Source organism: Bidens hawaiensis, unplaced genomic scaffold, assembly GCF_021521415.1.
Source record: "Bidens hawaiensis isolate Kalapana, Puna unplaced genomic scaffold, B.hawaiensis_p1.1 tig00044251_1, whole genome shotgun sequence".
Lineage (NCBI taxonomy): Eukaryota > Viridiplantae > Streptophyta > Magnoliopsida > Asterales > Asteraceae > Bidens > Bidens hawaiensis.
In genome coordinates this window covers 7,948-20,775 of record NW_027497865.1, presented here as the reverse complement: position 1 = coordinate 20,775, position 12,828 = coordinate 7,948, and the positions used below count along the sequence as shown (strand labels likewise).

The window sequence follows — 12,828 nt, the reverse complement described above, 5'->3', positions numbered from 1 at the left end:
GTTACTCAAAAACCGATTAAAGCAATTAAACTGATTATTATTAGGGCCGGGTTTCAGTTAAACCTTTAAGCAAAAAAAAATCCGAATAACTCAAGCTACGCATGGTCAACTTTTGTCATGTTATCAAGAATTCGGGAACACACATTAAGTTTCCAAATAGTATGAGAGTTATGTTCTTGTCTTAAATTCTATTAACCTTTCAAACTATATGAGGATGGGAATATTTCGGACCAAAGGTGTAATATCTAAGCCAAAGTTTACTAAAATTAACAAATATACCCAAGTCTGAACTACCCGACCTGATCAATCCGTTAACCGAGCAACCCAACCGGACGAACCCGACCTGAGCGCTACCCAAAACTCAAATAATAAACCTGATCAATACCCCTAACCCAAAATGCATATAATCAAAATGAGAATAATATGCTACATCTTTGTTTCTACTTGCAACTAAGAGGCCTTTTGTTTCATTTTTCTTAACCTATCATTCTGTTCAATGTCAATTCACATACCTTAAATAGCATCTTACAAATGAAGTAAATAAAAAAACAACCTAATGTACTATTCATCCATTTTAATAAGTCACTTAATCCAAATTACTAATAATTACAAATTATAGAAGGTGTGCCGTTAAAGTCTTAAAGATAAGTGTTTTGATATAGAAGAATGAAGACAAGTTTACAACAATAGATATAATATTATAGCAGACATGTGATTTATAATATATTCATACATTGCGTCATGTATATTATTATAAATACAACACGTGATGATAAGTACGTCGTGCTTGCCAAAAGAGGCATGCCACTCTCAATATTGAACGCATGGTTGATTAAATATAATCTAGAGGAAATAAAAACAAAAAATTGGTTTGGTCATCTTTCAAAATCGGTCACCTTTTCGATTAAAATAGTGTAGTAAGGATACTTCCTATTCAAATAGTGACAAATACATATTGAAAAATTTAGAAATAAATCATTTAATCAACATTCTAGAAGACATCACCTACAAAGTCCGCTAACGGTCCATCAATCGTCTAAACGATCGAAAACATCATCAAGCACCAACGAAGCAAACTTTGCTCATACCCAAATAAATTTAGTCACGGACAACGAACTTGATTTTGATCTACTCGGAGATCGAACCGATTTGCCCGATCGGTGAAGATAAAGCAAAGGCTAAGGCCCGAACATCATCATCAACCTCAATTGCAATGAATCCTGAGATAATATCTCACATTCTCACATAAAGGTCGTGCTATATTCGAGTAAAAGAACAAAATCCGTGCCAAATATGTGGCAACGAGTAGTCAAAAATATATATATATATTTTTATTATTTCAAGTTTTTGTTTTTGTTTTTAATTTCAAGAGTCCTTTGTTTTTCTTTTCTTTTTGTTTTTTTTTTAATTTCAAGTATCACTTCTTTATTCCTATTTGCTTGTAACTTTTATTTTATAATAATGTTCTAGTATTTTATTGTATGCTTTGATTATTTAAGTTATTATGTTTATTGAGTAATAATTACAATTAATTAAAACTACTACACTTGATTTAAAATAGGTTCTAGTGAATTCATTTTTACTTAGATGATACTTAGGTGACATTTCAACTAAACAATTTGTAAAAATCACTATATATAGTTTTAGAGTTTATTGTCCTCCTTGAGGTCGTTATAATGTCCTATAAAGAATATAATTTACTCTGATATCATTTGTAATATTCGACCATTATACTAATCAATATTGTCTAATTTATACCGAGGGTTTGTGACTTTATTGTTGCATTAGGAGGCCATTCGTCATAAAAGTTCTTCCACCCATATAACACTTAGTTATGAAGTTATTCTCTTATCCACAACTAAAGTGTACTTCCATTATAAACCAAGAATCATTCTCTTAAACGTGCAATACTAGATCGTTGTCACAACTACAACTATAACTATTACATATTGCAAACAAACAGACCAAGTAAAATCCCACTTATAGCAAACTATTCACTTGTGTGTGTGGGGGGGGGGGTTGCTTTTTAGTGTTAATCTCAGTGGGTGTATTTATACTTGCTGTTAGCGAATTAACATAAATCATAGGCGTGTAAGGTAATTTTCAGAGAATGTAAGTAAAGTTGTCATAAAACCTGTTATTTCGCCAGTGGCAATGGCGAATTAGATTATATCTTCTACTCCTAATGGTGAATTAACTCTTTCTATCTAGCCTACCATACAAACGGTTGTTTCTTATCTTCTTGTGGCGATTTGAAGTTATTTCTCTCTCGGCAGTGACGAATTAGGTTGTTTTTTTATTCGTAGTGGCGAATTAAGAGATTCTATGACGCTATTACTTACATTATCTGGATATAACCAACACCCCTATGGTTTATTCTAATACGCCACTAGCAAATGAGAAATATACATTGTGATTAAAACTAAAAGCAAGCCCCCAAAATGATAATTACCTTTTTGAAAAAAGGCTCACAAATATTTATAAAAAAATAATGATGAGATTGCTTCTACTAAGCCCTCGGTTCAAAAACATTTTTTTCACATGTAAATCATAGTATTTAGAAAACTAACAACATCACAAGGTATTAAAAATAGTAGCAATAAACTAGGGATAACAAAAAAATGTGAGAAAGTTTTGGTAATAACAAATAAACGATCAAATAGACATGAACAAGCTGGTAGAAGTACGTTTAAAAAATTGTGACCATTAGTGCATATATTAGTTAGGATTTGATACAAAAAAAGATAATAATAATGAATGCCACTTAAATGACAACCGGTCATTGTCAATGGTCCTTACGATGCAACTAAATCTTGATTTCTTTGTTTCATCCTTATATAATAAGAAGATAAATCCAAAACTTATATTTCCGAGTATCCCTTTTCATATTTCTTTAACGACCATTAGGATCACTGACGAGTCACTGATTCATCAACACATCTTCAGGAGAAAACTCACCATATGTGAGATAATTCTTTAACCAATCTGAAACCTCCTATTACTTGAAACCAAGACATTCACCCCCTTTTAAATTAAAGTCTTTGGTGTGCTTCAGCTTAACCTTGTACTCGGAATGATTAAATATTTTAAACACTTATTTTTCTTTATGGAAACTATCGGAAAAATGAAAAATTGCTCGCAACATATTAGAACATCCTTTAATAATATGGTAAAACTAAAATAAGAAAAATGTATATTCAATCTCATTTACGCCTAATCTATTTAGTTCAAATTAGAGTCTTTATCTTCATCTCCATCTTCATCTTCATCTTCATCTTCATCTTCATCTCTATAGTTTAATTATAAAAGTCATTTTTTAACTTTTATTTAATTTTCAAAAACCTTCAATATCTAACTTTCTATCTTACCTACAAAACACTTATTTTATTGCTAACACTAATAACAAAATTCAGAGAGTTGACTACGGGTCTCTAAATATAGAGATATACTTTAGTTTTTATAATTTTTTCTCTATTACAAACAACCCAATATAATGGTGTTTTAGTAGTTTTCTCTTTCTTTTATGAATATAGAAGGCTCAATGTGCTTTAGCAGTTACACTCGCTTTGACATTAAGACCCCTTATATATGTTTAAGTTAAAACGGTTATTTAAATTTAATTGCCGGTATTTAATTTATAATGATAAATTGCTAATTAGATTCAATAACTTTTGGTCTACGTGTTTCTCTTTCAACTACATACTTTTGGTAGTATTAAAAAAAAGTTTTATTATCAAGACAGTTTGGTCCTTTCCTTTTTGTGATGTATGACGGCTTAGAAATATACAACACCTTTGGAGTAAATAAAAAAATAAATTATGAACATATAGGCAGCTTGTGGCAAATTTTTAATATTTTTACCGCAACATGAACTTATTTTTAATATACATAAAAAATTTAGGTTGAAAAACTGAATTACTTTTTGTTGTGCATTTCGAGCCTCATATGCCGATGCCAATTATTCTCAGGTGCGGATTTATTTATTAGCACATAAAAAACTTTTGACATCGACCCCACAAAATGAGTTGGTAGACAATAAAATTCAAAGATGGTAGGCGGTATAGCGATTTATCTACCTTTTCTTTAACATCACTTGTAGGAATTCTTCGAGAACAAACTAAATAACTTTTAATCCGTTTTAACTTGTTGGTTATTATGTTCTAATCTTCGAGTTTTTGTGCTTTTTAACAACATTGATAGGTGGGTTTTCTTCTTAAGACGTGGTGGAAATAATCAGATAGATCAGTGGATCGTCAGTGATTCTAATGACTGTTAAAGAAATATAAAAAAGGATATTCGGAAATATAAGTTTTGGATTTATCTTCTTATTATATAAGGACGTATCAAAGAATTCAAGATTTAGTTGTGTCGTAAGGACCATTGATAATGACCGGTTGTCAATTAAGTGGTATTCGTTTTTTTTTGTTTGAGTTAAGAAAAACAAGAGTTACAAGATACAAAAAAAGTCGGAGAGAACACCACTCTAACCAAGAAAAATTACAAATCTTCAATCTATTACGTTTCAATTAAAAGAAAGTAGCATAATGTCATTTGTTGTTTTAAGAGGCGATCGAGCCTAAAAGCAGAGAGTTCCTACATTTCCAATTTAGCCATATAATTGAGTAGATTAACTTCGTTTTCAATTTGTTTATTTCTAATTACCCCGAAGAAATCTTTAATGAGCTAAGTAACTCCGACTTATTACGTGGTGATGATTGAGAAAGTCAGCTCCAAGAATATAACCAACTCCAAATCGTAGTTGAGAGCCTGTACTCGAAAAAGAGGTGGCCAACCTCTTTTTCATACAAGACATAAAATGACCATGATGTAGAAGTAACCAATGTGCCTCTATCGCAAGGTTCTGGTTGATAGGAAATTCGTACATGATCATCCTCTAAACGAGACAATTTATTTTTAGTGACATCATGCTTTCCCGTTTGAAATTGTAATCATGAGCTCCGAAATTTCTCTCTATCATGATCTTTCTTAGTGATTTAACCAAAAATAGCCCCTCCTCTTTCCAATTCCGACAATATCGTCCGAGAACTTAAATCACTCACCTTACATTTGACCACTTTGTTAACTTTTATTAACTTTATACACAATTCGTGTGAAGTTTTTACTACACTAATTAGCGCGAAGTTTTTAATGTAGTGAGTGTAATTAGCGCACCCATAATGGGCACCCAACGAATTCTAACAATGCCAACAAGGCATCGGTCGGTCTAGAAGGCTAAATATGGTCCTGAGGCCAAAAAGGCTTCATGCGCGTGTCTAAGATCATATTTGTATCAATAATGTATGTGGGGATGGATGCGAGTGATGGCGATAGGTGGTCACCACATTCATTCGGGAAAACTGAGTTGAATGGTACCAAAATAGCACCCACCCCACCCCTCAGGAACCAATGATACACCTAAAGGTACAACGACTCTCACTGATTGAATTGTAGTATCAATTATAAAGGTGAAATATTCTAGCTTCCAAAGAGGAATAAACCTATTTGTGCACTAAAAGTGAAAGGTAATGCGGAGTTTAATAAATGCATGGTTCATTATATATATTCAGATGATAACAAACAAAACAGAAAAAACTGAATTGAGTACAGTGACAAAGAAGATGTAAAATGTCTTTGAAGGTCTATGTAAATATATAGCCGATTTATGCCTATGTAACAATTCATATATATCTTGATGACGGGGCATTCATATATATATGGGTATGGTGTGTTGCTTCTAAATCACATGAAAACACCGCCGCCACCTCATATATGTAGATAGGGTACAAAGCTTCATTTCATGGCAAATATTTACCACATAAAATTGATATTCTTATGGTTATTGTATCGTTGGGGATTAAAATGGATTAACAATTAATTTATTACATGTTATTTTCACACATAAATACCACAAACCCTTCACCATTTTTATTCACTCAAACATTCCACCATTTTATTCACCCAAATATTTACCATTTTTATTCACTCAAACCCTTAATGGCTAATTTCTCAAACGATAACCTCGGGATACTCATACCGCCAAACGTGACGATATTTTTCCAAACGACAATAGCATACAGTTTTTCAAATATTTTATTGAGCAAGTTGAAGAGGAAGACACAATTACATCATCAAGCATTCCTAAAAAAATCGATCGACGTTATTGCAAAAAAAGATCATTTAGGTTAAATTTTCGTATTTTATTTTTTGGTTTGTATTATCGTATTTTACTTTTCCGGTTTTCAAATATGTAATATTTTTTAATTTAATGAAATTTTAAATTACATTTAATTGTTCAATTCATTTTAGATTAAAATAACAAAACGTTATATAGTACTTATAGGCAGGTACTGCCATTAATTTTGTGGTTTGTAGGTAATTGATGGTGGAAATGAAGTGGCAGTGTAAGATTGCCCGATGCATGGGTAGAACCCATGAGTTCCCATTCCCCTCACTTTTAAGTTAGATTTTAACTATGTCGCACCATGTATCATTTATAACCCCAAAATCCTCTAGTGTTAATTTAAATAAAATTTCAAATGGAAAAATTCCAAAGTTATTTAGATTTTGATAAATTTCACTATTTCTTATATTCACTTTCATGAGTATATTTATGTATTTGCTCATAATCATGGTTAAAATGAATCAATTTTGTGGTTGTGACAATAAATTCAGTTTCCTAATTGTGAAACGTTTAATTATCCGAATATATCAAGAGAATCATTTGATTATTTATGGTAATGATCTAAACATTCTCCATTTTTAAAAACGATAAGTGTTTTATTCGCAAGTAATGTTAGTGTTATCCATTAGACATTAAATTAAGTGAACATATATCCAAATTAAGTGAAAAAATATCCGTTTTCAAATGTTCTCTATAAAAAGCTAACTTAATTTTTTTTGGTATAATATTAAAAATTAAACTTTGAATTATCTTATCTATAATATTAAATAAGATTTACACAGAATATTCCATGTATAATGTTAATATTGTGTGTTTTGTTCATAACTACGTTTATTATATATACTCTTGGTCTTCATTATACACATTACAAGACAACGGAGTATCACCGATTCTCATATTAATCGGCAATCTGTTGGTATTAATAGAACCGATGGAAATCCATTGACAAACGTCCGTCATAAATAGGTTATGGATAAACTTGGTTATTATTTTGTAATATGCTGGTCACTATTACCCTATATGCCAAGTTAGTTATAGTTACAACTATACATATATGTTTCATCTATTCATTATTCATTTATTGTAAAACGGTTTAGTCATTTATAAAAAAACGTACATTTGAAAGTTAAGGTTTCTTTACAGATTTCCTTAGTTAACAATTAAAGAAACTTGGTTAAATTTCTCTTATAAAACAACTAGAAAATCGCTCATACTTTATTTGATTGGTTGTAAACTATTTAACTAATTTGATTTGTAAGATTTCTCTTTTATAACATTAAAGTTGATTATATCCACATATCACCATCAAATCAACTAGTTAATTTACTTTTATACCCTTGTCACTTGGATTCCTACAGAAACAGCTCAGCAATATTCAGCATACTACAATAGTCTTTTCTATATATTTGGTTGCAACCTTTGCTTAATTCTACCATCGTTAACACTTCTATTTCTAAATCTCAGCAGCCTCAAGAACACCCTAGCATCATGGACATCACTGTTGAAGTATTTATCCCATATAATAATTATGCTTATTTAGTTATCCTGATATAATTTCTTTTCAAATATTAGTTACATCTTTACAATTTATTATCAGGAAAAACATGAACTCATTGAAGGCAAGGTGGACTGGAAAGGAAGAGCTGCTATCAAGAATAAGCATGGAGGCATGCTCGCCGCGCTTCCCGTGTTAGGTAGAGTTTTTAATTTCCTGAATCTTTTTGTATAACATATGTAGTTCTTAAAAGTTTGTGAAACTAAGGTAGTTCTATATTTCTATGTTGATTTTGTGTTGAAGCAACGTTTGCATTCGACAACATGGCGAACTTCGCATTGTCAGTGAACCTGGTGACATATTTTAACGCGGTGATGCACTATGACATATCCGAATCAGCAAATCATGTAACCAACTACCTGGGCACCAATTTTATCCTTTCCATTATTATGGCGTTTCTTGCTGATTCCTACCTGGGACGATTTAGAACTGTTGTTATCGGTGCGTTTATAGAATGCGTGGTAAGTACTCTTTATTTAAACTTGCTGGGTGACATATATTCATAAAACCCATGTTTTACATTCGTCGTTGCATCCATAGTTGATTTACTGAAGGCCGGGTTACCAATAATTTCATCCATTTAAACTCTTTATTAACATATTGCATAGATAAGTCACGTGAATACTATATTGTAACTTACTTAAATAAGTTAAAAATATTGAATCAAACTAAATCAGTTTCATGTAGAAATGGTAATATACAGTATTTGGATAGGATAGAATCGTTAAAATGAAAGAATCAATGGTACTTTGATTTGAAATAATGTTCTTAAATAGAAAAATTTAAAAGGGGTTTGAAACAACTTGTGAAAATAACAATATAAGGAAAAAACAATTAATACTACTACTTAGGGTAAAAATCAAGAAAAATTAAATATTCAATTCCTTTTTTTACCACATCTTCATCTTCCACATTTTCCTGATGCAATTCGCATACTCACCGGCACACATGCATCATCAATGCCGGTAAGCTAGAAAATTCAGAAAATTACAATCTCACTCTTTTCTTTCAACTTTATATGCTCTAAGAAGATAATCTAGAGGGTCAAAACACAAAAAAGCATCTCACGTCGAGTACACCGGTTAACACATATATATAGTGGTCTGCCGGAGGGTCAGTGGACCCCCCGTGACCCTCCTGTAGTTCCGCCTATGAGTTGTTATTTATGTGTTATTGTAGGATGGGATCCGGTATTAATTATGAAAGTAACCTACTAAACGTTAATAACTAGAGTAATCATTATAACTCTATAGTTTTGAAATAAGGTAATTACAATAGAATTAAAGAAGTGATGTAGAGTAACAACTATTACCCTAATTTAAACAATGTAGAGTAATAATATTACTTTAGTGTTAGCATAATTACTCTAGTTATTTCTTATCATTTTAAATCTATTCGTACGTTTTTCTAAGCGCGACTATCTCAAGACCGTGTTTTAATTTAACAAATTAATAATATCAACCGTTTTTAATAGAACAGTTCGTTTTTCTGATTCCATTAACTCACTATCAAGTAATCATCTTTTCTGCTAACTTCAAATACAAGTTTTACAATAGATCAGTTAAATAGTTTCAGTGTAGCCCAATATAGCAAACTTTACCACAAACAGGTTAAACTAACTTATTAATTTTAAAATCACATATATTTCTATTCAAGGCTGAGTGTTATGTGTCTTATGTTCAAGACTTGATGCAAAACTACTATCGAGCCGGGGGTCTTACTAGAAGCAGCCTCTCTATTCCTACGGGGTAGAGGTAAGACTGTCTACATCTTACCCTCCTCAGACCCTATCATAGCTTTGCTATTGGTGGGATTTACAGAGTACGACGATGATGATGATATATTTCTATTCAATGAACAATTTTTCTTGCTTCTGATTGATTTTTTTGCCTAACTGTAGGGGCTTGCATTGCTCACAGCTCAAGCTCACTACCCGAAGCTGAAACCACCTCCTTGTAACATCTTTCTGCCAACATCACATTGTGAGAAACTGAGCGGAGAAAATGCCGTGTGGATGTTCTTTGCAATCTACCTACTAGCTGTTGGTGGTGGAGGTACAAAAGCAGCATTGCCCTCACACGGAGCAGACCAATTCGATGAAAAAGATCCGAAAGAAGCTAGACAAATGTCGACTTTCTTCAACTGTTTGCTACTTGCCCTTGCTTTGGGGGGTGCCGTTAGCTTCACTTGCTTCGTGTGGGTGCAAGACAACAAAGGTTTTGACAAGGGATTCACTCTCTCATTCATCGCCATGTTTTTGGGTGCAACCATCTTCATATTTGGATTACCGTGGTATCGGATACATGTTGTGCAAGGAAACAGTGCCATGACAGAACTTTTACAGGTTCTTATATAGAGTTGTGTAGAATACCAAATATTGCTAGTACACTAGGAACAAAATGAATATAGAATGTTTATTTGTCTATGAAAAAAAAAACTGAGTAAATTTGGTAACACACATGTGTAAATCATATTTATGTTATATTACTTATATATAACTAACACATGTGTAAGTAAATGGCTAAAGAATTTAAAAACATAAGAAGTTAGTTTGATTGTTTTTATGTACATAAATAATCATTGTATGCAAAAGATATAAAAGTTAAAATATATCAACCATATATATTAGAAAATAAACTACTTAGGTTTGTTTACATTAATTTGTTCCCACAATAACTTAGTGTTTTATAATGAACCTTTCCCGTATGGTGATCAAGTCTATAAAAGTAACTTTCCCGTTTTATTTTAAAATACTTAGCGATTGTCAGATTACCCTTAATCCTGTTTTATTTTTCAGGTTTACGTCGCAGCTATTAGAAATATAAATCTAAAACTTCCTGAGGATCCTTCTGAACTACATGAGATTCCCATGGACAAAGAAGCAGACCTTCATCAAGAATACTTACCACATAGAGATGTTTACAGGTTAACTTTTTTATCTATTTTCATTTCGTTTCGGTTTTGTGAAAATATTTTCTGTACAATAATAATTGTTTTTTTTATATGTAGGTGGCTAGACAAAGCCGCAATCCAAACTGATAAAACCGAGTCACCAAGTCCATGGAAACTTTGCACGGTTACACAAGTAGAAAATGCAAAAATCTTCTTAGCAATGGTTCCAGTCTTCTTGTGTAGCATTATTATGACACTTTGCTTAGCCCAACTCCAAACATTTTCAATTCAACAAGGTGTCACCATGGATGTTAAGCTAACAGACTCTTTCAGTATACCACCTGCCTCCCTGCCCTTTATTCCTATAGCATTCATCATAATTCTAGTTCCAATTTATGACCGAATCGCTGTAACTTTTATTCGTAAGTTTACGGGCATCCCCACTGGAATAACTTACTTGCAAAGAGTAGGAGTGGGGCTTATTCTCTCTTCGTTATCAATGGCGGTCGCTGCTATTATGGAAATTAAGCGCAAAAACGTCGCTAAACACCATAACATGCTAGACGCGATCCCTATGCTTCAACCGTTGCCAATTAGTGCATTCTGGTTATCATTCCAGTATTTTGTTTTTGGTGTTGCTGAGAGTTTCACATTTGTAGGATTACTTGAGTTTTTCTATTCTCAAGCACCAAAATCAATCAAATCCATCTCTTCTTGCTTTCTTTGGAGCTCAATGGCAATCGGGTATTTCGCGAGTAGTGTCATGGTGAATACAGTGAACCATGTGACAAAAGGAGTCACAAAAAGTGGAGGATGGTTGGCTGGAAACAACCTTAATCGAAATCATTTGGATAATTTTTACTGGTTGCTTTCTATATTGAGTTTGATCAATTTCATAGTTTATTTGTCTGTTGCAAGTAGGTACAAGTATAGGCCATCAAGTCTTAATGTTGAGAAGGAGTATGAGGTAAAACCGTAAATCCCTTAATGGAGGATATTAAGTATGTGAAGTTAAATTAAGATATCTAAGTTGAAGTTTTCCTTTTCTTTTGTGTTCATATAAGTTGCTTGATTTCCTTTTGCATGTAAGTTATAAGCAATCAAATCTTATTTATTAGTGAGTTGTGTGATGATACGAGTTTTATTTATTTGTTTATTTAAAAGCATATGTTACTGCTACTCTAGTACTCTGCCCTACACAAATGATTTTAAACTACACCTTCGTCCAAGTTTAAACTTGTGGCCTTCTTTTTTATGAGACAAGTGCCTCTATCAAGTGAGTTAGCCTTATTTTGGCCGACTATATACGAACTACTAAACAATTTCTTTAGTTGGTAACTTGAATAAAAATTAAAATTGTTAAAACTTGGTCCCTGATAAATGATTATATCATTATTACTGTTTTATACCATTGTATAGGAATCTTGAATTCTCTCATCCAAATGGTTAATAAAAGCAGAACCTTCTAAAGTAAAATGTATAATTCATGCATATATCTGAAAATATGTTAGTGGTAAAACAATCCACTACTATAATAACGTGTATTAGTGAAAAGTATTTACCGAAGGACACATATTTATTATTGATGGAGTAACGACGGATCTCACTTAAAAAAAGAAAAGCAAAAACTTAAAATAGCCTTCGGTAATCAATGATTGATCATGGAGACACTTAACTCACAAAACTAATGTGAGGTCTCGTTTTGTATATTAGACTTTTATATTTATTTGAACTATTCACGACGTAACTTAGTTTGTTTGTCGGTTTTTTTATTGTATGTTTGGGCCCGAGACCATGTATAATGAGCTCATTGGGCCGCATATAATGTTATGGGGCATGGGATGCCTCCCTTATAAATATGGAAGCATACCCATGCATATACCAATCTTTTGAAAAACACATTATCTTATCTTCTCACCAACTCTCCTCTCCCTTCACTTTTCTATATCGGGTAATAACAAACCCAAACAAGATCCGAGATTTCGATTCTCTACTATTCATTTCCGTTAACCAGTAGTGAGATTGATCAAAGAACTTTAGTTGTTGATCCGTTCTAAGGACCTACAATTGGTACCAGAGCTTTCAGCTCTACTAATTGTAGTTCTTGGGTCACAACCTTGGATTTTGGTCTTGTTTGTGCGGTGAAGACTTGTATTCAAGTGTTAAAGTGGATCTACGGGTTCACTTGTTTGTTAAAAGT

At 32.3% G+C, this 12,828-nt stretch overlaps 1 protein-coding gene across 1 annotated transcript; it reads left to right on the top strand.

The window, feature by feature from the left end:
* The first annotated feature begins 7,589 nt into the window (after positions 1–7,589).
* Positions 7,590–11,749, top strand: LOC143594857 (protein NRT1/ PTR FAMILY 4.5-like). The gene is made up of 6 exons (XM_077074060.1): positions 7,590–7,687; positions 7,779–7,875; positions 7,980–8,197; positions 9,637–10,080; positions 10,534–10,661; positions 10,746–11,749. The coding sequence occupies exons 1-6, from the start codon at positions 7,670–7,672 to the stop codon at positions 11,605–11,607; spliced, it is 1,767 nt and encodes a 588-aa protein (XP_076930175.1). The 5' UTR covers positions 7,590–7,669; the 3' UTR covers positions 11,608–11,749.
* The last annotated feature ends 1,079 nt before the right edge of the window (positions 11,750–12,828 follow it).